The sequence below is a fragment of the Dasypus novemcinctus genome, chromosome 26 (genome assembly GCF_030445035.2).
Source record: "Dasypus novemcinctus isolate mDasNov1 chromosome 26, mDasNov1.1.hap2, whole genome shotgun sequence".
NCBI classification, from domain to species: Eukaryota; Metazoa; Chordata; class Mammalia; order Cingulata; family Dasypodidae; genus Dasypus; species Dasypus novemcinctus.
In genome coordinates, this window is record NC_080698.1 from 17,874,351 (window position 1) to 17,898,067 (window position 23,717).

Consider the following 23,717-nt stretch of genomic DNA (forward strand, 5'->3'; position numbering starts at 1 on the left):
CATTAAAATACAAACAAGAAGTTTTTGTTTATTATTGAAATAATGAAAATGCTCTAATGATGACTGAATGATGAATGCACTATATTATAGCAAATGCCATTAATTGTACACTTTGGATGAATTGTATGCTATATTCATACGTACCAATAAAATTGATGTGTTTAAAACACACACACATACAAAAGCGCAGCACCTATAAACAAAGGAGCCATTTCCGTTTTTTCTTGGAAGAATGGGAGCCAATACATGTCTTCTGGGAATTCAGAATAAGAGTTCGACAAAAACCGTGTCCAGATGTGCTTTAAAAAAATTCAGTCTGTTCTTGCTTTTGGGGGAGGAGTGGAGGGAGGAACAAAGGAGAGATCTTTTATTAAGAATTGAAAAGGTTATTGGATTTTTCCCTTGGCTCGCAGGCCAATTTGCTCTCTCCTGGCAATACCCAACGGTGGGAATGCACACTGGGTAGAATGACACGGCACCTCTCCTGGGAAGGCTGGGGTACAGGGGGCCTAAGCTCAACCCCAGGAGCAGCTTTCAGAGTGTCCTGAGCAGCAAATGGTGACCAGGTGGTGATGAAATGGGGGGACGGATGGACAGGGGACTCTAAAGGCCAAAAATGCACGCGGAATTGAAAGTCAAGCTTTCTTTTTTATATCGAAACAAATGCCCTTGGGATAAGTCATCATTAAAAAAAAAAATTACCTGAAGTGTTTTGTCAACATCACATCCCACTTTTAACCTGAAAGCTTTGCTGACATTTGAAGCTTCCTCAATCCCCTGATTTCATTCTCAGAGTCCTTTTCAGCCATCTGGGGATTTAAATAGCCTGTTAGGAAGTTTTCCCTCATTTCAGAGTGGTGGATGCTGGCTCCAGGTACTGAAGGTAAATGAGTGTTTCAAACAGAGCATAAATAAGGTAGACAGAGAGCCAGCTATATATTATGAACAAAAAGATAATCCTAATAATAGTTTACATTATCACGAACCCAAGTTTATGTGAACAGCTAAGCCCCCTTTCAAAGCAGAGAGCAGCTGCTGGTACGGCGGAGGAAAATGGTATGTCAAAAATTTGACCTACCTTAAAGTTTGTTTAACTCTGCTGTCAGCCACCGCTTCCTTCCGCCACCTTACACCAGGATGCGGGGGCGGCCTCCTCTTGAAGGGTTTTGTTTGCAAAGGCACAGAACTGTCTCAGTATCGCCCCCTGCACCAGGGCGAGCCTGGCGAAGGCCGCCTCAGCGGAGTCCTGAGGGTAAAAGGCGGTGACCCTGGCAGGGGAGGCAGCCCTGCAGGCGCCCGCCCCCAGCTGTGCAGGAGGCGAGGAGCAGCTCAGGAGGAGCTGGGCCAGTCTTAGCCCGGAAGGCTCCCGGGCAGGGTCCTGCAAGCAGGCCGGGGGCACCATCAGCCAACTCATGGCGACACCCAGGACCTCACTGTGCATAAGCGCTGACCCCACACAAACCCCACCACGTGCAAGAGCCCCAAACCCGCGTAAGTGAGTATCTGTTCTCAATCGGGAACCAGCCTTGGTTCACACAGGCACCCAGGATGCGGGGAGCCCGGGGCCTCCCGGACCAGCGGCAGGGTCTAGAGGGGACCTGACGGGGAGCCAACCAGGAGAGTGACGCTCAGGAGGAAGGCGCACGCACCCTGGACGCGGCCAGCTCCCTTGGCCTTCCCGCACGGCGCGGCAATGCAAACCACTTCTTCGGGGCTTAGTATTTCTGTACCTGCTGAGGCAGGGGCCACAAGAAAGTGAGCCAAGCATCAGAGCGGGAGAAGTGGCCTCTGCGTTTGTCCCTCTTTTTTAAAAATTTAAGAAGCCCATTTCGGGATGCCCTCATCCAGCCAAGGCCTTTCTGCACAGGTGGCCGAAGCTCCAGCCGCCCCAGGGCAGGGGAAAGAGCTCCCAGCTACAAGCAGAGGCCGCCCGTCTCTCGCACTCCTGCCTCCTGGACTCCTCGCAGCCGTGGGGCCCGTGCCACGGAAGCCCGCGAAGGTTCCCCCAGTGAGTGGCCAGGCGTGGCTCCCGGGACAGCCTCCAAGGCTCCTGCGGCGTAAATGCCTGGCAGAAAGCCGGGTGCCTCGGGCCACAGGGGAGAGACCGCAGAGTAACAGAACGGTGGGGAGAGGTTCCTGAAGGGTGCTCACAGCCGAGCTGTGGGGTGCGAGTGTGCGGAGGTCCTTTCTGTGAAGGATGAAGACACTGTTAGCCCTGTTCTGCTGCAGGTGGAGGCCCTGGCTCAAGACAGCCCCCACCCTCCCCAGGGCAGCCTGTCATCACTCCTGTCTAAGCTTGGGGCTTCCTGGGGCATGACCCCTGGGATAAGGCTGTTCATCAAGCCAGCCCGTGGGGGCCCGCGGCCCCTCCCGGTCTCTGAACGGCGATGACCTCTTCCTTAGGCTCTCGCCGCCTCTTCTTCCCCCCGGTCAGTGTCACAGAACCCTCTGGAAGCGTCCATCCTCCCGACAGGCCCTCGGGCATTCCTGGATCCTCTCCTGTCCATCAGGGGACGGCTGTGCAAGCCTTCACCTTAACTTGGGAAAACAGGTATCCTCTCTACCGGGTCCCTTTCAGGCCGCCCACTCACGAGCTTTAAGTCCAGGACCTTCACCCCGTTGTCTGTTGAGGGTGGCCCCCAATTCACCCTTTGCCGAGGCGAAGCGGTGGCTTTTACAGGGCTCAGCCAGAAATGGTCTCGGCATATCCGAGAGACCTGCCCGGGGCGCCCGCTAAAACAGCACTGTTCCGTTCCGGGCAGGGGGAAGGTGGTTCAGGATGACAGCACCTGGAGCAGCAGGGAGACCTGCCGGGCAGCAATCCCTGGGTGAGGGGCAGGGGGAGGCGAGCTGGGTGGGGTGGGGGCTCGGAGTCCTGCTCCCCACTCCCTTCAGCCAAAACAGCTCTACTCTTACCTGCTTTGTATCGGGGTTCCAAGGAAGGGCTCATTTTTAAAAACAGGTGTGTGTGTATGTGTTACTATTCTAATCTCTTTAATTTTCCTAATAAGACAGTTTGATGCAAATGGAGGGGGGAAAAAAAAAGACAAAAAATTACCACTCAGCTCTTGCAATTATCCACCTGCAGATCATCTGCCAAAAACACTATTTCTATCACTTTTATCTACGGCTGTCTTTCCCCTGCCCTGCCAGCACCTGACATATACCCGCATCCTCTCCTTCCCTGACAGCTGCTGACAGAGTGACCCAGGACTTGGGACTGTCAACACCCCAACGTAATTGGGAGGTTGGGAGGGGGAGTCCTGAGGCATGTCCTTGTTTATGGGTCCAGTGATTGATTGGGCCCTAAAAGCTCCAGGCCTAGAAGACTAAATGGGTTGAAATCAATCATTAACAGTAGAGTAGATGTTTAAAAAATGAGCGGCGCGCGGGGCGTTTGGCAGGGTGGGTGAGCTGGATGAGTGGCTCAGGAAATACAAAAGGTCAGAGCTGATGGACACACTGGGCATCTCTGGGTAAAGACTCACGCAGGCAATAACCAGCAAAGCCCATGGGGCACACTAGTAAAAATAAATCTATGTGCCCAAATTTTAAAAAAATCAAAACCTAACTGGAGGTCAAACCCTTTCCTTTCATTTGAGAAAGAGCTGCAAAAATGGCCACAGGTTGAGTGTAATCCCTTGAGAGAAACCAACATAAACAGACACCTGGCAGAAGGTGTGCAACAGTGCAGGTAGAAATAGAAGCGACCAACTCAATAAGGACCTAGAGTTGGTGGGACAGAAAAAATACATCCTCTGAATTAAAGGGTGAAGCTACCTCAATAAAAATAATTGTTATGGCCTTACGAGTAATTCTAGTCTGAGCCTTCCATTTTACAGATAAACTGAAAGGCAGAGAGCCACCTGCCCTGTGCACAGTCACAACCAGGCGGCCGGCCCGGGATGCGTCATCTCAGGTCATAGCGATACAGACAAAGCAGCTAGCGCAGTGGAAGTACACAGCCTTCCAGCCTAAGGTCTGGAGTTTTAAAACGCCAGTAAATTATCATTAATTTTTATCCTATTTATGGGAATTGTGTGATCAATCCAAAATTTACCTTGGAAAAAATAGAGAAACAAAAGTTTGCTAGTCAAGAGTATAAACAGGGAAACGGACTTTGGCCCAGTGGTTAGGGCGTCCGTCTACCACATGGGAGGTCCGCGGTTCAAGCCCCGGGCCTCCTTGACCCGTGTGGAGCTGGCCAAGCGCAGCGCTGATGCGCGCAAGGAGTGCCGTGCCACGCAAGGGTGTCCCCCGCATGGGGGAGCCCCACGCTCAAGGAGTGCGCCCCTGAGGAAAGCCGCCCAGCGAGAAAAGAAAGTGCAGCCTGCCCAGGAATGGCGCCGCCCACACTTCCCGTGCTGCTGACGACAACGGAAGCGGACAAAGAAACAAGACGCAGCAAATAGACACCAAGAACAGACAACCAGGGGAGGGGGGGAAATTAAATAAATAAATAAATCTTAAAAAAATAAAAATAAATAAATAAATAAATCAGTGCAGAGATTAAAAAAAAAAAGAGTATAAACAGAATTCCCATGCTAATACTTGGATTCGAATATTTTCATAACAGGCTCTAAGTTAGAAAGACTCAGTTGATATTCTTTAAAACATTACTTCACTTAAACATCTTCCCTAACGCTCTCCAACTAAGCAACACATCATCCACATGTAGTTTTAATACCACCAGACTTAATAGCACTGAAACTTACGCAGAAAATAAATTACCAAGTAGAAAGACTCAATCTACCAATAAAACCAGAATGAAACACGCATAGGGCACCACCAAAATAAGAGTAAGCGAAAACTGTAAAAGTCTTTTTTTAGGATGTGGAAAAATGAGTACACTTATTCTGCGGATAATAATGACTGTCACCAACCACTAAGCACTTACTATGTTGCCAGGAACAGAGCTAGATGTCTGAAAGGCAGTATCTCATTTAAGTCTCAAAACAACCCTAGGAGAGTGTGGCAGTTTGATATTATTTATGATTTCCAAAAAGAGATACTGATTATGTTTATAAACTGGTCTGTTCCTCTGGGCGTGATACCCTTTGACTGTATTAGATTCAGCTGAGGTGTCTTTGATTAAATTTGATTAAATTATGTTAAGATTAGGGCTTTGATTTGACCACATCAGTAGAGTGTAACTCAGTTTGAGTTCCCACCTGTGTCGTTGGCTATATAAATGGACATTCACTCAAGAACACAGAAGTAGATACACAGAAGCAGGTATATGAGAAAAGGGAGAGAGCTCTGTAGACATGGAAGAGGGCTTTGATCGTGCCACCCCAGGAAGAGAAATGTGCCATGCGCCTGATGGTTTGCAGCTGAAGACAACAGAGCAGCTAAGCCCTAGGCCAGCCTACAGCTGAGATTAGAAGAAGCTGGGCCTACAGATCCTCAGGAGAAAAGAGGAAGCCTGAACCCTCGCAGATATCATACATCATCTTGCAATTGACTTTGGGTGAGGAAGTAACCTTAAGTTATACTCTTTAGGGCCTTGTAACTGTAAGCTTTTACCCCAAATAAAGACCTCTTATAAAAGCCGGCAGATTTCTAGTACTTTACATCAGCACCCCTTTGGCTGACTAATATAGAGAAGAACCATGATTAACCCATTTTACAGATGAAGAAACAGGTTTGGAGAGAAGTTTGTCCAAGGTCTCAGTAATGGTAGCAAACGGTAGAGCTGGGATTTTGGACCAAGCCTACACTCTTCCCACAACACAAGTCTTTGTAGTAAATGGGCACAGTCATTACACATGGCAATCTGGTAAACACGTAATAACTGCTACAAAACACACTGACCCAGTTATTCCACTTTGGGGAATATATGCCAACGAAATAAACCAAAGTGGCAGGGGCTAAGGTTAGGGAACCAATCTGTATAGAGCTGTTCATAGTAGATTTATCTGTAAGAGCAATAATTTGGAAACAATCCACATGGTTCATCAATGGAGGAGGGCAAGCAATATGAAATATTACATAACCACTAAAAGTGACACGACTGTAAACTATACCAATAGATGGAAATAGCTTTGGGAAAATTTTAAGATATAACTATAAATAAATAAAATACAGTGATTACAACTCTGCAGCAAGATTCGTGTGTTCAAGAGTGGAAGAATCAGCATTTAATGCTCATTAATGGAAGTTATCAATTTGTAAAAGCAACACCATGAAACCCTGTTTAAAGATGCTGTGATTCAGAATGTCCTTCTCTTCCTGATCCAAAGGAATAAAGTTTTAACAAAACTAAAGATGGGAGCAGATGTAGCTCAGTGGTTGCATGCCTGCTTCCCACATAGGAAGTCCTAGGTTCAATTCCCAGCACCTCCTAAAATTTTTAAAAAAATATATTTTAAAGGTAGGTATTATAAATAAAGTTACAGCTCCTCTAATTTTAAAGCCCTCCTTTTAGGTTTTCAGTTAAGTGCCATTTAAAAATCAGATTAACAAAACCTCCTAACTTATAAGCCCATAGCTCATGGAATTTTCTGCCAGCAATTTAGCAAGTTTTTAATAACAAATAAATTTACACTACAAATTGGAACATTATTTTTGCCACCATTTCATGTGCACAGGTACAGGCCACACTCTCCGGATCTCACCCTTTTATAACACATTTGGAAAAGTGACATCACGTAAAACAACATAAATCCATGGTAGATAGGGTCGGGGTGTGCCTAAGAGCACCTGAATACGAGACAAGAGGGTGCCCATGTCCTCAATGCATGAAGTGGGAGGTTTATGCATAGTCATCATTTCAACATTATCTTCTTGCCCAAAAAGGAACAGGATATGCCCACACAGGTTCTCCATCACAGCACAGCCCTGACCCGAGAGGCAGGGGAGCTGAGGACATGTCCAGCCAGGCCAGAGACACAATCCAGACCCTCTCTGGACATCACTTCCCTGACCTTCCCATGGCTTTCCATAGAGCCAATTGCTGCAGGGAACAGAATTAAAGCGCATGCAAACTCTCTAACACATCTTTTAAGAGAATGAAGTTGGGAGGTGTGATGGTTAGGCTAATGTGTCAACGAGGCCAGGTAATTGTGCCCAGTTGTTTGGTCAAGGAAGCACTGGGCTAACTGTAATACAAGGACACTTATGGTCTTTAGTCACTGGTAACTTTACTGCATAGATAGCTAGTTACATCTACATCAATCTGGGAGACTGCTGTCAGCAATGAGTGACGCTTTCTCCAATCAGTTGAATGCCTTAAAAGGGGAAGTGATTTCAGCATTCAGCTAGTCTTTGGACAGCCAACTTCTCCAGGAAGCTAATCAAGGACCTTTATTAGACTTTCATGGGAGCCCCGGGTTGCAGCCTGCCTGCGGAACCTGGACTTGTGCATCCCCATGGTCATGTGAGAGACTCTTACAAAACCTCATACTATTGTCAGATACCTCCTGTTGATTGTTTCCCTAGAGAACCCTGACTAACACAGGAGGCAAGGTAAGGACCTGGGCCAAAGAAAGAGCTCTCTGACTCCTGCACTAAGGGCAGAAAAGCAGATTCCTGCGCTCAGCACGACTGTCCTCTGCCTGGGCAGATCCCACATCAGTCTTCATTCCAAGGTCCCTTTTGCTCTGTACTTACCAACCCAAACACCCAGCCCACGTTCCTGTTTTGCCCTATGCTTGGGAAGATTAACTACTGTCCCTTGAACATAAATTACCACTGGGCTTGGCTGCACCCAGGACATCACGATGCTGCTCCAAGGGCACCAGCTGCCCAGGATGGTGGCCCTGTGTTGCTTTTTTACATTTAAATTAAACTTAAGTAGAATTTAAATATTCAGTCCCCTGTTTGTTCTAGCCGCATTCCAGTGCTCGGTGGCCACTGAAATGGACAGCACGTGGAAGTATGTGTCCATCATGACCGGAAGTTCTACTGGACGGCACGGGGCTAGAGTTCAGCACCTGTCCATATCTGCCTCTGCAATTCCAGCTTACATTCTCCCACACATGGCAACCCATAACTAGGATTTACTTAGGCAGCTTTTAAAGAAATATAAAAATTTACACAAAGTAAAATTGACTTTGTGGGGTGTAGATTTGTATATCCATGTATAGATTTATATATCCATTAGCATAAGAGCACACAAAACAGTTCCATCATCCCTCCAAATTCCTTTATGCTGCCCCTTTGTAGTCAAAACTTTCCCCCACCCCCCCACCCCTGGCAACCACTGATCTGGCAGCTTTTTAAAAACTCAAGATTCCTGGCCTTCCCCTGGAAATCCCACTTAAGCAGGTACGGTGAGGCCCGGAATTCCCCACTCCACCCCTCAGCATGTTCCTCAGGTGAATCTGGTATTCAGCCAGGTTTGGGAACCTCTGGGATAAATGCCTAATCCTGGTTTAATTAATTATCTGCAGAATGCTATCTGGTCTCGCTCCCTCCCCACCACCCATCAGGTTTTGCTGCACAGGGAGAGCGGGCACCCACGCAGGCCAGCGCTGGGCAGGGCACAGGTAGGGGAGGGCCTCTGCAGCTCTGAGTTATGTGGCCTCTCATCTTAATCCCTTCCTGGCTCTTTGTTCCACAGAATCCTGCTCTGCAAAAAAAGGAACCATATCAGAAATAATCGCCTGCCTCTGAGGCGCGCTGGGAAGCAACAGACAACCAGAAGGAAAGACATGCCGTCTGGACGCATGGACACGACACAGGATTTCCTCTGGATGGAACTCACCTCACCCTGACTGCTGAGCTGATGGACATGGAGATCTATCTGGATTCAAATTACATTTCTTTTTTAAACATCAAAATGCTTTAAACTCCTAAATTCATGACCCAAGGGCAAGGATCCAAGTTCCATTTTAAAAGGGGAATTCAAAATGGCCAGCATCATCTCAGAAAACCTCCTGTGCTCAGAAAGTAAACAATTCCAAAGAGGGTCAAAGCTTCAGTTTAGCCATTCTCCCCTGGCTCTGCTAAAGATTCCTGGAAAATACTTCGAGAGGTTGAAGATGATCATAGGAAAAATATGGCCAACAAGAAATGCTATCATTTAATATCACATATTTATTTAGCCTCACCACACCAAAGAGGGAAGATTGTTTGAAAGGGAGAGAATGCCTGCTTAATCAACTAAAAATGCATTCATTACTATGCCATTCACTGCAGCTTTCCTGAAATCAGACACTTTGCCCCTAGACCATAAGATTGAAGTGATTTGAAATGAAAATATTTCCTGTCCACTGCTTGCCAGTTTCTAGCCCCAGAGTGATATAACAGATGACATCCAGTACAATAAATGCTTTTATTAACCATAAATTTGAGACTGCTTTAGGGATTTGAAGTGTTCGGTTTCATGCTGAAAAAATGTAATGTTATCCACAGACCATCAGTGAGTAACAAAAACAGAGGCACAGGTTATGGTACTTTGATCAAATTATAGTAAAAAAAAAAAATCATTTTTTGCATTTAAAGGAGTAGTTGCATTCAAGGCCTATCTTCAAGAGGCACCACAATATTTAATCATATGTCTTGGAGAGTTTAATGGAAATTCATCCTGCACACAAACCAGAAGCTTCTGTTAAACAAAAAGGAAGTTGAAAAGTGTTATGAGGCTAATAGAGCTAAGAAATTCAAATACCAAGATGGGACCTCTAATCAGGGTTTCTCAACCTCGGTCATCACTACTGACATCTGGGGTCAATATTTTGGTACACTTTTTTGTCGTAGAGGATGTCTCTGTGTGTTGTAGGATGTGAAGCAGTATCCCTTGGCCTCTACCAGTTGCACCACCTCCAGTTGTGACCACCAAAAATGTCTCCAGAAATTACCAAAATCACCCCCAGGTCGAAATGAAATTCTCGGCTTGTTCAGCAAATGCTGCCTGATTTCTATGAATCCAAAAAAAAGTGTCAGAATCCGTACCCTGACATGAAGACGTGCAATCTCCGCTGCCTGTCCCCCAGGACCTCCCTCCCTTTATACAGAAAAGGTCAGCACAGAGAGGGATTTCAGAAATCAAAAGCACTCCACGAAAGTTTGTCACAAGGCTGAAATGCTTTTACTATTTAAAAAAAAAAAAAAGCATCTGCACGCTCCCTTCCACTGAAACTGCCGGCAGCAGAGCAACGGCTACTGGACCTACTCTCCTGTGGCCAGGACAGACCAGACTAAGTAAAAGCGAGCTGCCACCCCCCAGGCGCCCTTGCCCAGCCTTTGTGTCCAGCGTGCATTCCAGCACAGGAGCTGGGCTGCACCGTTCCTGCCAGCAGCAAAATCGCTGCTTTCTGGCCTTTCACTGTCAGGCCGCGGAAGGGACCGCGGACCCAGTGCCAGAGAAGAAAAGAAAAAGCGAAGCTGAACCTCTGTGGTCCATTCTCTGGAAGCTGAATGTCCCACTATTGCATCTCGGCATGACATTTCACGGCCAGCAGGGGAGGAGGCCGGGTCCTGAAAGCAGAACAAATGCCCGGCACACAGGCCCGCCCGCGCCCTCGCCATCTCCCCGCGCTCATGAATAAAAGATGGAGGTTTTGTCTCTGTGGTTTTGCTGGTACCCTGGGAGAATGGCAACTTGTCACTTTTTGACATTTTAACTCACTTTGAAAAATAATCAATATTAACTTTACGTGTCTTGCCCCTTAAATCTTGGGTAGGGAGGAAATAGAAAGAAAAGCCAAGTAATTAGGCAGAAGATAGTAATTCAAGCTAAACGAATGAAACTGTCTGTGAGGTACTCCAATAATTTGGGCTATACGCAATCATAGAACTGAAAGACTGGAAATGGATTTTGAGGACATGTTTTGAGTGAAGTGTTCTTTAATGGAAATAAAGTTCAATGTTTTCTTAACACAAAGGAAAGAAATGGCTGGATTTTGGTGTGAGGAAGCACTCAACCGTAAACCTGCCCCAGCCAAAGAGAGGTTTTAATAGGAACTCATTCCCAGAGGGCGACATCCACAACCCATATGAATAGCAAAAGCCTACAGCGTTTTTGAGGCACAGTACTTCTAATTTTGAGAGAGCACAGTTGATTTCAGAGAGTTTTTAAGGAAAGAGATTATATTACAGGATAGCACAAACACCCTGCCTTATTTTTTTAGACCCTTAATAAAGTAAAAGGAAGGAATCCTTAATGTAAAACATTGAGATTAAAAACAAAACAAATAACACAAGATGAAAATGGGTTACACCAGTAGGAAAACTGCGCAAAAGTTTTAAATTTTTAAAACATTTTGCTCATCACTAAACTTTATCCATTTTTTTTTTTTTATTTAATTTCCCTCCCCTCCCCTGGTTGTCTGTTCTTGGTGTCTATTTGTTGCGTCTTGTTTCTTTGTCTGCTTTTGTTTCTTTGTCCGCTTCTGTTGTCGTCAGCGGCACAGGAAGTGTGGGCGGCACCATTCCTGGGCAGGCTGCACTTTCCTTTCACGCTGGGCGGTTTTCCTCACAGGCGCACTCCCTGCGCGTGGGGAGCCCCTGCGTGGCAGGGCACGCCTTGCGCGCATCAGCACCGCGCATGGGCCAGCTCCGCACGGGTCAAGGAGGCCCGGGGTTTGAACCGCGGACCTCCCATGTGGTAGACGGACGCCCTAACCACTGGGCCAAAGTCCGTTTCCCAACTTTATCCATTTTTGTTATCTGTTGATATCTAAAATACAACGATGTCATACCATCACCTTTAGAGGGTTCTTGCCAAAATATTTTACTTGACACGAATTGTGAGGAAACAGAAAAATCCAGATTATGGGGCTGTCTACAAAACAGTGACCTTGACTCTTTAGAATGTCTAGGTTATGAAAGACCAAAAAATGAGGGATCCTTCCTGGATTCTGGACTGTGATTTGGGAAAAATCATGAAGGTCAATAGGTGCACAACTGAGGTAAACACTGCAAAAAGTTAAGAAAGGGTGACTCCATACAAAGAAGAAATGGGTATTCATATTACTGTTCTTTCAGCTTCTCTGTAGATTTGAAATTTTCCAGAATACAATTACAGGAGAAAGAGTACAGTAATGGGGAAGGCCCAGGTATAGGAGACTGGCTGCATGCTGATCTGGGTGGCAGCTGCACAGCAACAACTTCGCCTTTCTGCTTAATTTCAGAAAATTATGCCCAAAAATATAATAAGATTTTACATAATTTTCCTTTTAATATATGAATACAGAACCAACCCAGGATAAAAATAAGTTTATGAAAACATATTAATGTGGGAAGTGGATGTGGCTCAACTGATAGAGTGTCCGCCTACCATATAGGAGGTCCAGGGTTCGAACCCAGGGCCTCCTGGCCTGTGTGGTGAGCTGGCCGACGCACAGTGCTGCCGCGCACAAGGAGTGCCGTGCCACGCAGGGGTGTCCCCCGCGTAGGGGAGCTCCATACGCAAGGAGTGCGCCCTGCAAGGAGAGCCACCCTGCGCAAAAAAAGCGCAGCCCACCCAGGCGTGGTGTCGCACACACGGAGAGCTGATGCAGCAAGATGACGCAACAAAAGACACACAGATTCCTGGTGCTGCCTGACAAGAATGCAAGTGGACATAGAAGAACACACAGCGAGTGGACACAAGAGAGTGGACAATGGGAGAAGGGGAGAGAAATAAATAAAATAAACCTTAAAAAAAAAAAACATATTGTGACTTACTATTCACTAAACCAGACCTCAACTGTTCTCTATACCCCACATACACATGGGGCTGGTGGGGAGGGGGTGGATAAAGGGGACTGCATACAGCAGGCGCTTGACACATTCCTGTTTCTGCTTTTTAAAAAAAGGTGTAGGTCCCTTTAGCAGCCCCTTTCTGTATTTCCCTGAAACAGTTTTGCAGTTTATCAGTCCTCCTCTCCTCTTAGCAGAATTCCTACTAATTTTTAAACTTTTTAGAATGATTCTTTAACGCCTCTGCATCTTCTGCCCGCCCCCATGATACACCCTCCTCCCGTTTTAATGAGATGAAAGCAATGGTTACACTCCTCTTTACCAACTGGAAAACCAGGCACTTCAAAAAAAATGTGTGACCCTTTATGTAAAAGGAAGAAAGCGCAGTAGATGGGAACTGTGCTCCAGTGAAAAGATGTGTGGGGGGTAGAATTTCTCCCTCTCGGTGACTTCAAAACCCAGAGCGGAGAACAATGAGAGAGGCAGCGTGTCCAGAGCAGCTTTACAAGGGATCTGGCGACGGGTCACCTTGGGCATGTCTGAGACTGGGAACCCCACCGCTCTGGCGGCCCCCAAGAGCCTTGGGCCAGCACAACCAGATGTTACATTTTCTCTGCTTAATTTCGGTAAAACTCCATGACCCCTTTCTCAAATTAAAAAGGCAATGCCATTTTTTTTAAACCACAGGAGCTATCTTTAGTGAAGGCTTCTAAGGATTTCATTAATTCATAGCCAGCCAACCAGGACTTTTCCCACAGTCTCCCACAAAAAAAGGCCCGTGAAGCCACTGATTGCTTGGCTGGATCTGAATATGAGCAGAGGTAGGATAAGAAATATCTAGTTCCTCCCACAGGGAGGCCCGGCCTGAAAATCAAAGGCGGGCGAAACTCATTACCACAGCTGGCCCGCAAATCCGCGGCCCCGGGAAGAAGGCTAGAGGGCACCTTTGATTCTGGATGGACCTTCGAGTGACTTCAGAAAATGAAACACGTTCACAATCAGAGGGAAATGAAACAAAATGAAACCTGCACGTCTGTTAAAAAGGCAGGAAGTTTTCATACAAACCGAGAGCTACTGCCAGGGAGGGAGGCTCACGAAGTTCACGTCACTCTGAAGGCGTAGGACCTGGCAGTTACTTCTTTAAAAACTGTATTAATTTCCTCTACACACACTCCATGGTGGTGACTTTTTACATTTCTCCCGTCCACGGTGCGGGGTGACTCTGAAGCGACGGACACCCAGTTAGTGTGACTCCTGTCCGACCCCAGCCCCAGCCCTTCACCGCACCACCCACTTCCACGTCGGCCAGGGCCCAGTTCTGCAGCCCAACGTTTAGCCAGCACATGGCGCACGGTCGGAGTGCCAATAATCAGTGGCGTGAATGAATAAATGGAGCCATCAAGTGCCCCGACGGGCCAATGTTAAGAAAAGAGCCTCAGGGAGCAAATACAGTTCAATGGTTGAGCACCTGCTTTCCACGTATGAGGTCCCAGGTTCAACCCCATGCCTTCAAAAAACAAAAAACAAAAAAACAGCATTAAGTAACTACAGAAGAAATTTTTATTGCAATTGCTTGACTGACAGATCACCTCCTCAGAAATCATCCAAGACCATCCACTTGCAAGCAGTCATCCCTCTACCACGCCAAGTCGATCTCCTGCACAGCACTTGGTCATGCATCAAACATGTACAGAAAACCTACTGTGCATCAGACACTGTGCTAGTGATGCATTGGAGATTAAAACAGATATACACCTTGCCTTCAGGGAGCTGACACCGCAATTGGGGGAGACAGACAAACTGCCAAGAAAATACCATATATGTCCCAGAGTGAAAAGTTCTCTGGAGAAAAATAAAGTGAGGAGAAAGAGGGTAAGAGGCATGGGTTGCTATTTTAAACAGGGTGGATTTTTTCACTTGTTCGTCTGGTATCCTATTTGTCTCCCCTGATGAAACTGAAGCTCCAGAAATCATGCCTAGCACATAGAAAGCAAAAAATATTCACTGAATGACGGACAGAGGCTGAGAATCACTCTTAGCAAACGTTCATCTGTTGGGGAAACTTTCTAAGCCTCGACCTTCCTGACAGGACACACTCAAGCAAAATCAAGCTGCCCTATTAACCAGACCCCCGCCCCTCAAACGAGCGCCCTCCTCCAGCTTTGCCCACATCCTTCCTTAGACCCAAAACGTGCCCCACGTCCTGGTCCCACCCCCCTACCAGGCCCTGCTCAAGGTGCCCTGAGCGAGGCCTGCTGCCTCCACTCCCACCTTACCCCTTCCTCTAAGGCTCCTGTGAACCATTCAAATGAAAGTTCTTCTTCCTAATTCAGGTTTCCTCTTCACTGCAAAAACGGCTGGACACATTCTCCCTGAATCCTGAAGGATGATGGGGTTGGTCTGACAATTAAATACAAGACTTTATAACACATAAAATTCACATGGGGAGGTTGGGAAGGGCGGGCAGTGTGGAGAAACCTCACAGAGAAGAAAGGGCCTCCTCTTGAGCAGAGGAAACCGAGGTAAGACGACAGAGTTACTGGGAACCAACCAGGACACAGACTGAAAAGTCAAAGTTCTAGCAGTGCCACCACCTCAGGCACTCGCTTGTCATCCAGCCGCTTCTCCACAGGCAGCTCCATGGGGCAGAAGGTTCTAGGATGAGGCAGCAAGAACCACGGCTCACGAATCTCCAGGAGGAGGGAGGTGAGAGCGAGGACAGGGAGTGCTCTCTACACTGGCCTCAGAAGCCTTCTTCCACTTCCCTGTGGTCTGCGCTCCTTCTCCTTGGCCGTGTCCACCCAGATGGCCCTTGCCCCCTCTTAGCACCATGACTTAACCCACAGCAGTTGCTGGAAAAAAATCACCTCTGGCTCCCTCGCTCCCAACAGTCCTTTTGGATCTTCAGCAATTGAGCAATTACAGTAAATCCTAACTGAGCGAGTGCCTGCGTCCCACCCGCTGGGCCAGTGTGGACGCACCAGAGGAAGGAGGAGAGTGTGTCCCTGGAGCTGACTGCTCCTGCTTTGGGTCTGGAATGCACCACACTTTCCTCAGATAAAAGGGGGTCGTTTCAAGAGAAGAGAAACCAGATCTCACCTGGACAGTTAAAGTTACAGGGAGAGGGTTTCCTGTCTCAGGAAAATGTACCTCTCCTTTCCAGAATGGCTCAAGGAAACCCTCCCTTTATCTCCATCAACTTTCCCAGTCTCCAGCAAAACACCCCATCTCAGAACAGAAGTCTGGGGTGAAGAGCCAGCATTGTTTAAAAGGTTACTATTCAGTGGGGGGGAAAAAATCTACAAAACTGACAAAACAGAACACTTGGAAAAGCTCCCAGGCTTTAAGGGAATAAAATGATTTTTAAATCTAAAAAACGTATACTTAAGGCCTAATCCCTCAGGATTTCAAAGGATCAATATGAAATATTCATATTAAGTGTGAAATGTAAACATCAACCTAAACATTTTAATTAATGCTATCAACGTCTATTCCCTTTTCAAAGTTGCTGCTTCAATTTTATGTGGCATTTAAGTTCAAGCCAGTTTCCCTAAAATGTAGTCATTTTAATGAAAAGCCGCAAGAGTAATGTCTGTTACATCAGATTTGGAATGAAGAAGAGTACAATTTATTATACTTCCCGCAATACTTGCCATCTAGTGGCCTTTCAACTCTTAAGGAACAAGGTACCAGCCATATGCAAATATGAAAGACATTTCGCCATTAAGTTTACTATAAAACAACTGCTTCATAAACATGCACAGCAAAGGTAGTTTTCATTTACCCTATTAAGTCAGAAAATTTATAGGCTCACTTCCGTTGTAGAAGAGAATAACATGTGTGTTCACATCACATCTTTATTCTGTCATCCACCCAGTGATTTGTTAAAGACAGCTGGTACCTATTAAGTCCCCCCTTTAAATGTTGTAGCCTTAATTAGCTACATCCACCTTCCCCCAACATTTCCAAACAAGGAACCAAAGGAAAGGGAAGCCGTTTTTATCATGGATACTTTGAAAGAGGGAGCTGCAAAAGCTAAAATAATTGTCTCCATTAGAGACTGACTACAGTTATTCCCTTTTTAGGCTCCTTCACAAAAACAGGGTACCCAAGGAGGACAGGTTTCAGTCTTTATTATTTAGGTAATGTTTTTAACTGTTTGAGTTTCCTGCTTGGTGTTATTAATGAATTAAACCTTTTAAGATACTGCTTGGGAAAAGACTTTTAAGATACTGCTTGGGAAAAGACGAGGGACAATCTCCCCCGAGGTACTCTTGGTATTATTTAAGCTACAAACTCCTTTCTTGGACTTCTGAGCTCGTAACTGGGCAGGCAGAATCTGCAAGTAAAGGAAAACCCAAGGATTGTGTTCCTCTGAACGGACACCGTGCTCTTCCCAGACACTCAAGCGTTTCCAACTCCCACAATGAGAACTTCAGGGGCTCCTAGCACGCTAACCTGCCATGTGTAGATAAAACCACACACTGGCTTAATTACAATTTAGGCTTCCTTTCTAAAAAAAAAATAAAAAGAGAAACAAATTGCCCATTTATGAATTCAGAACCTCGTGTGAATTATGTCAACAGGCTAAATTCCGAGCAAGATAATGATAAGCCATCTCAGAGAGTTCCCCCTCAGACTTGCCCTAGCTTTTAATCTGTAGTCAGACTATCTGCTTCAATAGGATGTGATCACTCCAGGGCTTTTGTCTTTTCAATCAGCCGGTGGCCCTACCGGGTTTAGAGTGGCAGAGGGGAAGTGGCCTGTGGTTAAACAGAGGAAATACCAAGGCATTTTAATAGAGCAAATAGTCTCTTTACTTCCCACCGGGAAGAACTTCAAAGGGCCGGCCCCCGGAGGAGACAATGTGCTGCGGAGCCATCAGTCACTTAATCATGTGTCAGGCCCATTCAGAACAGCCCGGCAGCCAAGACAAACACTGCCCCAGAGGACGACGCCTCCCGCTGGCGGGGCAAGTCCAGCCTCCTGGAGAGCAGGCCCTGGCACAGCACAGGCAGCGCCCCCAGGCCTGCTGAGGGAAGGAGACCCTCCGCGTTTGGGGGAGATGTGATATGGAAAGGCACAGGGGGGCGGGAGAGGGCTCTGCTCTGGGGGCACTGCCAGCCCCCCACCCCACCCCGGCCTGTCAAGTTTCTGGGGACACTTGAGCTCCCAGCTCTCACAAATGGAGGGAGCACAAGCATCGAGAAGCCTAAAAACCCATCCATCAAAGAGAGGTGCAAGAGGCAGTGGGGAACGACCGAGGACAATAAAACTGCTGAGGGGGCCGCCCCAGCAGCAGCAGACATCTGCTGGAGACACCATATGTGAAAAGTTCAGGGATCTAGGAGGGAAAAGAGGGGTTGAAAATGTTAAAAAATAAATAAATAAATAAATAAATAAATAAATAAATAAATAAATAAATATATTTGTGTATATATATGAAGAGCCCAACACATTTTAGGCCAAATTAGGTATGAAAAGTACTCGAGTTAAAATAAAGACTTAAGGAAGCATTAGCAGTTCTTTCCTTTGCAGGAAAGCCATCTGCAAGGTTTGAACTGCTGAGATTATGATTTGGATCCTGCCCGACTCCTTCCTGAGACTGTTTTCCAGACAAACCCAGCTGTTCTGGGGAGGAACCCAGCGGAAGCGACAAGTCCCTTCACCCTAGGCCTCCTCTTCAACCCCATGCCAGAGGCACCCCACCCAAGCCAGGGTACCCCTCCAGCTGCTCCCCAGGTCCCCCCACCCCACCTGCCTGACGCCCTTCATTGGTCAGGGCTCTGAACAAGTCTCCACATTCCTCTCTGGGTCCAGTAGAGAAATTTAAAGTCAAACTCTGATTTGAACTCTTTAAAATGGGGTTTCTCTTCGCCCAATCTCAAAGTCCTATCTCCTAAAGCAATGGGGTCTTAGCCATGAAAGGGCACCGGATGCCACAGAGGAACTTGTTAACTTGGTGATTCCTGGGTCCTGGTGCACTTTTCATTCTGCATTTTAACAAGCTCCCAAGCAACCCTAATACTGGGAGACCCTGACTTCACTTTGAGAAACTGTGTTTGGGAGGAAAGGGTGCAGCAGACGGTAAGCTCGGCGAGCGTAGCTGCCGGTCTCGGGCACCCAGCTGTATCCAGGAGTTAACAGCACAATCCCCTGGGCACTGCTGGGCCTAAGAGGTGGCAGGATGGGTGGGAGTGGGAGGAGAAGGGGGGCCTGCTCAAGACAGATGGACGTGGGCCAGGAAGGTTCCCAATTAACAAGGCACAGCAGGCTGGAAAAAAGCCCTGCACTTATAAAAAATATATATTTCTCTGAAAAACACGCCAACAGAGTAGTTTTTAACCAAGAACTCTGCATGCAAGGGACAGGAGGGCATCTGTAACATGGTCAACAGGGCCACAGGACAGGCAGACCAGATGCGGGCTTGGGAGCCATGAGCTACAAGTGAATGAACAAGCATCCAATGCTGAATCAAATAAACATGCCTGGGCCCACAGCCAAGGAGAATTCTTTGGACTGGACTTTTATCAGGGACCTAAATTTTAACCAGCTGGAACTTCATTTTTCTCCAAGTACCAACCTATTCCTGCCTACCTTTTGAGATGAAGTATTTGCCTTAAATGGGAAACTTGCACTTCATTGTAAGACAGTGCCAGCATCCTGGCTTTCTGAATTCCTGCAGGAGCCGACTTTTTAGGAGTAGGAATTGTGTTTCAGGGATAATTGACAGGAAAAGGTGCACCCCGTTCAAGTAGAGGAGCAAGAAATGTCCCCTCCTCTCCCACGGCAGGAAAAGACAGCAAATAAAAACCTGGGGGAGTGGATTCCTAACTCCTCGTGGCATAAAGAGGCTTCTCAAACAAGGGTGGGGGGGCCTGACTCAGCCAAGTGACTGATGTAATTAAATCTGCGGGTCACAAACAAAAACATTCCACGATGAAGCAGCAAGAGTTAAAAGCCAGTATAAAGGAGACTGCTTCTCTCTCTGCAAGTTTTACGAATTGCTGCATCTACAGGAAAATGATTGTTTACTACTCCAAGAGCAATTTCATGTGGCAAGGGCCAGAGGAGATTCTTTTTTTAAGTAGTCGAGGAAGCGCGCCCACAGCTCATTTCTAAAACACTGAGCCGGTGCTCAAGATAGCATCTGCCCCTTAATTGCCCTGCTAATAATGGGGAGGTTGTGAAACCTGACCACCTAAACCAGGCCAGCTCCTCGGAGAAGAGCCCGGAAGGGCCTGTCGGCAGAGCTGTGAGGGTCAGCTGGCTGCAGTCACCCTGCAAGTCCTGGGAAACACCTTCCCATCAGGACAAGGGATCCTGGAACAAATGCTCCCTGGAGAATGAGGGGGTCATTTGCTCAGCGGCTTTCCGGCACCCAGATCCCACCCTCCTTCGGGACTCAGGCACCACACCCCTCTTTCCCCCAGCTTGTTCTGAGCGTGAGTCAGACCACAAGAACCCCTTCTCCTGCTGGCATCACAAGCCCTGGCTCATATGTGTTTGCACAGCTCCAACCAGACTGCCAAGTCCTGGGCACCTACTGTGTGCTAGGCACATGCTAGGAGCTAAGGGCGCAGGGGCATAACTAAATCACCTGTCACACACAAATTCCATTATCAGGAAGCACAGGTCGGAAAAGATGCCCTTGGGATGCTTCACTAACTGTCCCTAACCTCATGGAGTGTGCCATCTGAAGGACCCGGATGTGAATTAAATGCCCAAGCTGCTGTACCCCAGTCCTTGCTGGTCAGCCCGCTGATGGAGTAACTTCTGGAAGACTTCACCGAGGGAAATGGGGGCAGGGAAGGCTTCCTGGAGGAAGTGACGCTGGAGGTGAGAGAGGAGAGGCTGAGGAGGCGCTAACAAGGCAAAGAGAAGAAACAGGCAGGAATAGCATGTGCTAAAGCCCAGTGTGGAGGGGACACTGGAGCTTGATGCTCTGAAATCTAAGATTCACTTCCTAAAATCTATCACTGAATAGAGGATTTGGCAGGGGGGCTGCAGTCTAAATGAGCTCAAGCAAGATTTACAGGGCTCCAGGCCCTGAGGCCACCAAGAAATGATTCGGTCCCAGCCTAAAGAAACTTGCTAAATGGAGGCACAGGTGTGAACAAATACTGACGATGCAGTCTTGATGGGACCACAGTGCAAGAGACTGCACAGTGCCGGAGAAGCCAGGCTTTCTGGAAAGGCGTTCAGGGAGGTTTCCCCAGGGAGACATCGCCTGAGCCGAGTCTTAGGCTGAACAGGAGTTGTCAGGGCAGAAAAAGACATCCCAGGCACAAGGAAAGGGTTTGCAAAGCCTAGCACACCATAAAGGGCATCAGGAGTTGTGGCTCAGGGTGGGAAGGAGAGGGACTGAGGCTGAAAAGGTGGGTGAGCAAGGCAGGTGGCCGAGCTGGGCTCAGGAAAAGCTGGTGGCTCCATCACACACTCCAAAAGGCAATTCTAGGAAAGAGCCACATGTGGTTTTGGGAAGAGCCTAGAAACCGGGAGACAGTCCAGAGACCTCCATGATCATCCGGGAAGATCCATGGTATGGATTGGTGAGGCCAAGGTGGGAGCCATTGAGAAGGTGGGAGAAGGTGAGCCACTGCACGAGGTGACTGGGGGCGGGGATGCAAGAGGGGCAGGTTTGGCGGAGAACATATTCCCACAAGCAGAGAGAACAAAACCTGCTGGGATCCTTGTGGGCATTCCTATGCCCACAGCATTAAAACTTTCACCAGCTTTGTTCACTGGGACAATAAAGCCACCGAGGCAACTGCAGAAAAACAGCAAATGGACGGAGCCACATGCCACACCGAATAAAATCCCTGTTTTGGTCAGCTACAAAAGACAACATTACTTTAGAGCCCCCCACATGTAGCAGGATTGTTAAGTCAACACAAGACAAGTTTAAGGAAAACTTTTTGCTCTAAAAGCTGCAGAAAACTTGGTACCTATTTAAACACACACACGAGTGATGCTTTACTCACATGGAATAGGGCAAGAAAATATGAGGTTTAACTCAGATGGGAAGGAGTGACCGGGCCTAAGGTGATATTCACTACGGGGGAGAGGCGCTCCTGTGAGTGCAGCTAGCGGGTCTAAAGACAACAAGAACAGCATCGCCCAGCCGGCCGGTTTTCTGCGCCTCGTCTCTAGCAATGAGGGGCAACCCAGCCTGCACCCCGTAGGGGCCGCCCGTCCTAGGCCTCGACTGCGCAGAGGCTGGAGCATCCGGAGAGCTGGATCAGCCCTGGGCTAAGCAAACCAGCGCATACTAAGCCCTGGCAGTGCGGCAGTGCGAGGGAATCTAGGAAATCCCCATTTCCTCCCACTTTCTAATCTAGATGAAGAAACTGGGGCTCGCAGCTGGCCAGGAGCGGAGCCAAGGTTCCTGTCTGTGGCTGCCTAAGGCGCAGAGCCGTGTGCTCGGTCACCGCTCAGACGCCCTGCCTGCCCTGGGCTGGTTCCGGGCAGACGCACCAAATCTCCGGGTTCTGCAGCCGCCCAAGCTTCAGACAACCTCCGGATGGGTGAGACCTGCGTCCCCGCGTCCACCGTCCCCCCCCCCCCCACACACACACACACCATGTCCCACGCCGCGACAGCGTCAGGGGGGCGCTCGGTTCCGAGGAGATAGAAGTCTGGGCCACGCGCAAGTCTTATCTCGGGGCCCCGATCGAGGTAACAAACTCACGCCGCCCCTTGGCAATGAAAACCACCTCCAGCTGAAGCTGCGGGACGGTGGGAAGGCATGCGTGAACCCACTCGCTAGACCCGGGCTGAGCTGGGCAGCCAAGTTTCCCAGCAAGTCAGGAGTCGGGGTTGGGGGTCTGGAAGTGGCCTAGGACGGGCCCCAGCCAGGAAGGAACAAAGCGGCCCCGAGAGGGGGGCGCTTCCCCCCCACCCCCAGCGCTCCGGATCCCCTCCCGGGTGGGGACGCAGGTCCGGGAGAAGACTGCCACCCCCGCGTGGAGGGGCCCTGGCTGGGACAGCTCCGGGCATCGCGGCCCGGGGCCGGCGGGGGTCCCGGACCGGGAACAAAGGGTGGGGCGCCCTCCCCTCGCCGCGCCCGCCCCGCCGCCAGCCGCCCCCTCTCAGGCGCTCGGCGGGAGGGGGACCCCGGCCGGCAGCCGCGCCTCATTAGCAACACAAAGCCGGGGGACGCGCGGCTCCTTTCATCCGGGCTGGGGCCGGCGGACGCGCGCCGGGGAGGAAGGCGGGGACGCCCGCCGGGCCGCAGACTCCCGCGGGGCGCAGGAGGCGGGCGCGGGCTCGAGCGCCCCGCGGCACCTGTGCGCGCGGCGCCCGCGGCCCCGTCCCCACCTGGCGCCGCAGCCCCCGCGCCCGGCTCGCGGACGTCCTCGCCTTACCCTCCAGCCGCAGGTGTCGGCGCCCCGCGTGCGGCTCGAGCCGCCCGCGGCCACGGCCAGTTGCGAGCCGTTAAGGCAGGCGTTGACCGTGAAGAAGACGGAGCAGAGCTGCAGCCACGGGGCCATGGCCGTGCGCTCGCCCAGTCGGGCACTGCTCTGCGCTCCGGCCGCCCGCGGCTGCCCAGCCGGGAGTGGGCGGTGGCGGCGGCGGCGGCGGCGGCGCCCGGGAGGGCCCCACCGAGCATGCGCCCCCCAGCCCGGGCCCCGCCCCGGCCCCCGGGCTCCGCCCCCGGCCGCGGCCCTCTTCCTCTAGCCCCGCCCCCGGCGCCTGCTCTCAAGCCTTAGCCCCGCCCCTTCCGCACAGGCCCCGCCTCCTGGCTGTGCCCCAGGCCGCCGCTGAGCCACAGGGCGCTGCAGTTTTCTCCCCCGCACCTGAGGGGCCTTTTTTAATCCAAAGGATTTGTCCAAGTGATGTCTGCTCGCTGCAAGAACTCAAGAAAACACAGAGTATAATATGAGTTTTTATAACAGTACTATGTACTATTCTTGAATTCTCTTCTTGAATTCTCTCGACCAACCATGGAAGTGTATTTTGTTATCCCAGTTTTAGGTGCAGAAAAGTAGAAAAGTTAGGATAAGGACACGGTACTTAGAGAAATCCTAGTCCCACATTTACTGCTGGGACCCCGGACAGATGTCTGGCTCTCTCCATGCTACCGTTCC

At 49.0% G+C, this 23,717-nt stretch overlaps 1 protein-coding gene across 1 annotated transcript in view; it reads right to left on the reverse strand.

The window, feature by feature from the left end:
- IL17RD (interleukin 17 receptor D) overlaps positions 1-23,224 on the reverse strand; it is a 66,577-nt gene extending 43,353 nt beyond the window's left edge. Inside the window, exon 1 of the mRNA XM_058288904.1 lies at positions 22,995-23,224. Coding sequence (XP_058144887.1) covers positions 22,995-23,120 — 126 coding nt within the window. The 5' untranslated portion in view covers positions 23,121-23,224. The remainder of the gene's footprint in view (positions 1-22,994) is intronic.
- Positions 23,225-23,717: the final 493 nt, after the last annotated feature.